This window comes from Limulus polyphemus, unplaced genomic scaffold (assembly GCF_000517525.1).
Source record: "Limulus polyphemus unplaced genomic scaffold, Limulus_polyphemus-2.1.2 Scaffold9574, whole genome shotgun sequence".
Lineage (NCBI taxonomy): Eukaryota > Metazoa > Arthropoda > Merostomata > Xiphosura > Limulidae > Limulus > Limulus polyphemus.
Genome location: NW_013675184.1, coordinates 5,688 through 10,241, shown reverse-complemented (window position 1 = coordinate 10,241; position 4,554 = coordinate 5,688). Strand labels below are relative to the sequence as shown.

The window sequence follows — 4,554 nt, the reverse complement described above, 5'->3', positions numbered from 1 at the left end:
ACGGGGATTCGAACCCGCGACCCTCAGATTGCGAGTCGAGCGCCTTAACCACCTGGCCATGCCGGGTCTGCCCACCGCGAGGATTAAAAACTCTGGTAAGTCCGCAAACTTCCGTTGGCCAGCAGTGGAAAGATTACCAGGTTGCATTTCAAAATTAGGAACTGCTATACCTCATTAATCCGGATTTCTAGTTTGGTTAGTTTAAGTGAACAAACAACTAGATATGAAATAAAAGATAAATCAGTGTTTAAAATATAATAGTCTATATACAAAGGTAATTAAAAGTATGTATTCATATCCTGTAAGTTTTTTGTTATTTGAAACTAAATAGTTACCAGAATTTTATTTATAAATTTACACATAATATTGACTCAATTATTATCATACCCCGTAAGAGGGCGAATTTGCCGAGGAATTTGGGCTCTGTTTTATTTACAGTTGATGTTAACGTCGTCAAAGCTGTAGATTGAAATCAAGAGGTTTGTTAAATAATATAATTTTGCGATTAAATCTTAATTATAGTAAAAAGTGCAGCTTGTACTTATTACTGTTGGAAAGTTACTTTTGCCAGCCTTCTCATTATAGTAATCATTTAGGTTTTTATATTTAATTGGCAGTAGTACTAGCAGAACTTAGAATAGAACTGGAACTTAGTTCAATTAACTACTAGTATTAAGTAAGTTACTTAGTAAGTGTCTCACACTCGGGCAGAGTAAGTTAATCTATCGACAAGGGAATATTTCGTTCTTGCACACCCTCCATTGCGAAAAGTAAAAATTAAGACCCACCTTTTACTTTTTACAACTTGTCAATTCCCCCTTTTAAAGTTAACTAAATAAAAAATAATAATGAGTTATGGCATAAGTCAATTACCAGTTAGGAAGCAAAACTGTCTTAACTAGAGTCTAGCCTGTGGCTTTTCCAAATCTTGTGTTCACTCATCCTAAGATATTCAGGATATAGTTAAAAGAAATAAGAGGCTTGTATCGTATTAAATCCCCAGACAGTCTTGTGAACTTCAAATTTCGATAAGTGTGTTTATGTTTTAAATTTCCCAAGATGGGTAAGCAAGAATAGTCTTGAATGAATAACTGTCCATAGGTCATGTTTTATAAAAAAAAAAATTATGTATACACCTGTTTAGATTTTGACTTATAGGCAACTAAAGTTTGAATTTCTATTTATTTTTCTGTTAATTGAAATTGTTCTGATTTCATTTTTTTTTTAATGTGGCAGAAACTAGAATTGGAAAATTTACCATTTTGTATCACTCAGAATGGATAATCGTAGCTCTAGTTCCGCCCTCCGTCTCAATTCAGCTATGAGACCACCAACCTCACAAAGGCACCCTACATCACAAAGACCCCCTACTACAATTACACCTATGAGTCGAGCAGGACAACCTGGCACAGCATCTCGTCTCATATCGGCCGCTAGTGGTCGACCCGGCACTCGAGGAAGTATAGCTCAGGGAATTGGCCTGTCTGCCCAGATTGCCGTCAACGACCGACCAGTATCACAACAAGGACTTGTTGCTCCAAAAACTGGTTCTCGTGTCCAGCAACGCCAAGTGCAAGATAAATCTTACTTCATTGGGTTGCTGCGAAGTAAGATTTCTGAACTTTCTACCGAGATTTCTCGAATGACTAAAGAGAGTGAGAGCCTATCTCATGAACAGTCTACTTATCTGACTTATGAAAAAAGAGCAGAAGTTTTAGCTTCAGAATTGAAAGATCTGCAAGGAGAATTAGCAGATTATAATCTTCTGGTTGATAAGTTGAACACGGATGCAGAAATGGATGAAGTACAACATGAATACAAAGAATTGAAGGTACATGTTTAAACTGTTGCCTGTAATGTATATAGAAGACACAAAACTTGTGTTTAACTGTTGCCTGTAATGTATATAGAAGACACAAAACTTGTGTTAACTGTTGCCTGTAATGTATATAGAAGACACAAAACTTGTGTTAACTGTTGCCTGTAATGTTATGTTTATATATAATACAAAACTTGTGTTAACTGTTGCCTGTAATGTTATGTTTATATATAACACAAAACTTGTGTTTAACTGTTGCCTGTAATGTTATGTATATTGAAGACACAAAACTTGTGTTAACTGTTGCCTGTAATGTATATAGAAGACACAAAACTTGTGTTTAACTGTTGCCTGTAATATTATGTTTATATATAACACAAACCTTGTGTTTAACTGTTGCATGTAATGTTATGTTTATATATAACACAAAACTTGTGTTTAAATGTTGCTTGTAATGTATATAGAAGACACAAAACTTGTGTTTAACTGTTGCCTGTAATGTTATGTATGAATATTATGAATTAATATTTTCTTGAAAATACTGAATGGAATAATTATTATTTTTTCTTTAGGCCCAAAATGAACAAGAGAGTAAAAACATAGATCTTATCTTTGAAGAACGGCAGGCTAAAGAAGCTATTGTACGGCAACTTGAAGCTGAAATAGATCAAGAGAGATATATGGCTGAGAACTTGATAGCAGCGATGAAACCAGAATTAAAACAGAAGTAATTAATCTGTTTATGTTTATCTGCAATACAGAAAGTAGCAAAATAAGTGTTTAGTCCATGACAGTTTTCCCCGTAGTTCCTCGGTAATGTCAGTGATAAATTATTTTCAGTTTATCTAAAGTTGTTTGATTTAAATTAAGAACACTATGATGAAGTGAATTAGGTCTCGACAAATCCTGATCGCCCTCAGTGATAAATTATTTTCAGTTTATTTAAAGTTGTTTGATTTAAATTAAGAACACTATGATGAAGTGAATCAGGTCTCGACAAATCCTGATTGCCCTCAGTGATAACTTATTTTCAGTTTATTTAAAGTTGTTTGATTTAAATTAAGAACAGTATGATGAAGTGAATCAGGTCTCGACAAATCCTGATCGCTCTCAGTGATAAATTATTTTCAGTTTATTTAAAGTTGTTTGATTTAAATTAAGAACACTATGATGAAATGAATCAGGTCTCGACAAATCCTGATCTCTGTGATGAATAAAAATTTTGTCATCCTAGTATTTTTCTCACATTGTATTTGTGCTTATGGCTTTGTTAAATAGAACTTGAATCTAGAACAATTCTGGACTCTTAGAAGTCTGGAACTATTTTCGCATTCTTTGAGTTCTAAATCAAACTTTGTTTCTTTGATTTTAGTGGTGGATTCATCACTTCTTCATGGGTTCTTCAGGAATCAAGCATTGTGGTTGCATTATACATTACTAATTTTGTGCCATTTTGTTTTTCTTCTTTCTCTCGATTCAACCAATCAGTGTGCAAGTTTAGACTCAGATGGGACCAAAGACAGTTAGTTCAGACAATACTATCAAGTGGTTGTTGATATCATGTGATCATCAGCATGCACTCATTGTTGTGAAAGTAATAAATATTCGTAGCCCCCATTTTCCAGTACAAATAGTCGTGAAGTTAGGTTAGGCACACCAAAAGGCCTTTGCTTATCTTTGTACAGTGTTGTATTGATGATTAGATTAGACCTATTCTGTAACAACCTGGTTAGCCTTACGATATTGTGGTGATTATTTTTATTTTGCTTTCATTCATTGCAGGAATCCACCTAAGTTATAGTTATTTAGTCTACTATTTTAATAATTGCACATATTGAAGTTTAATACTGTATGTCTCGTATCGTAACCACACAACTGACTCAAAATATATTCTCTATCAGACCTGGCTTTTAGATCTGAAAATATTTGTGTGGTGTAAATATCAAACAGTCCCAATGACTGTCTAACAAACCATATCATCTGCAATTTTGACTCAAAAATTTCTGTTTTAGCATGGATTTAGTACAAGAAATCCCACAGAAAGTCATCCAGTACATGGAGGTCCCCTCTTTCCAAGCAACCACAAATAGATATCTAGTTAAGATTTGAATGGATTTCATTCTGTTATAAGGTTTGTTGCAGGATATTTGTTACTAAAACTCTTAAAAATGCACTCTTTAACTAAAGTAAAAAAAATCCTTGGTAGTATACCCCGGTATCCCTGGACAAGCCAGTTTAACTACAGTAAAAAAAATCCTTGGTAGTATACCCCGATATCCCTGGACAAGCCTGTTTAACTACAGTAAAAAAAATCCTCGGTAGTATACCCCAATATCCCTGGACAAGCCAGTTTAACTACAGTAAAAAAAATCCTTGGTAGTATACCCCGATATCCCTGGACAAGCCTGTTTAACTACAGTAAAAAAATCCTCGGTAGTATACCCCGATATCCCTAGACAAGCCCATTTAACTACAGTAAAAAAATATCCTTGGTAGTATACCCCGATATCCCTGGACAAACACGGATGTCTTTGACAGGAGATTACGTATACACAAAAAACACTTGTTAATTGATCAGTCTTGCATCACTGGTTGTAGGTGTCAAGGAGCACATTTAATAGCAGCTTTCTTCAGAGATACACTTGTTAATTGATCAGTCTTGCATCACTGGTTGTAGGTGTCAAGGTGCACATTTAATAATAGCTTTCATCAGAGATGATCATGGAAATCTCATA

At 34.4% G+C, this 4,554-nt stretch overlaps 1 protein-coding gene across 2 annotated transcripts in view; it reads left to right on the top strand.

The window, feature by feature from the left end:
* Positions 1-411: 411 nt before the first annotated feature.
* Positions 412-4,554, top strand: part of LOC106475982 (intraflagellar transport protein 74 homolog) — a 9,295-nt gene continuing 5,152 nt past the window's right edge. The window contains exons 1-3 of one of the 2 annotated variants that reach the window (XM_013936658.2): positions 412-479; positions 1,237-1,831; positions 2,392-2,546. In XM_013936658.2, the coding sequence (XP_013792112.1) occupies positions 1,277-1,831; positions 2,392-2,546 (710 nt within the window). In that variant the 5' untranslated portion in view covers positions 412-479; positions 1,237-1,276. The remainder of the gene's footprint in view (positions 480-1,236; positions 1,832-2,391; positions 2,547-4,554) is intronic. The other variant, XM_022379973.1, reaches the window with a different exon arrangement.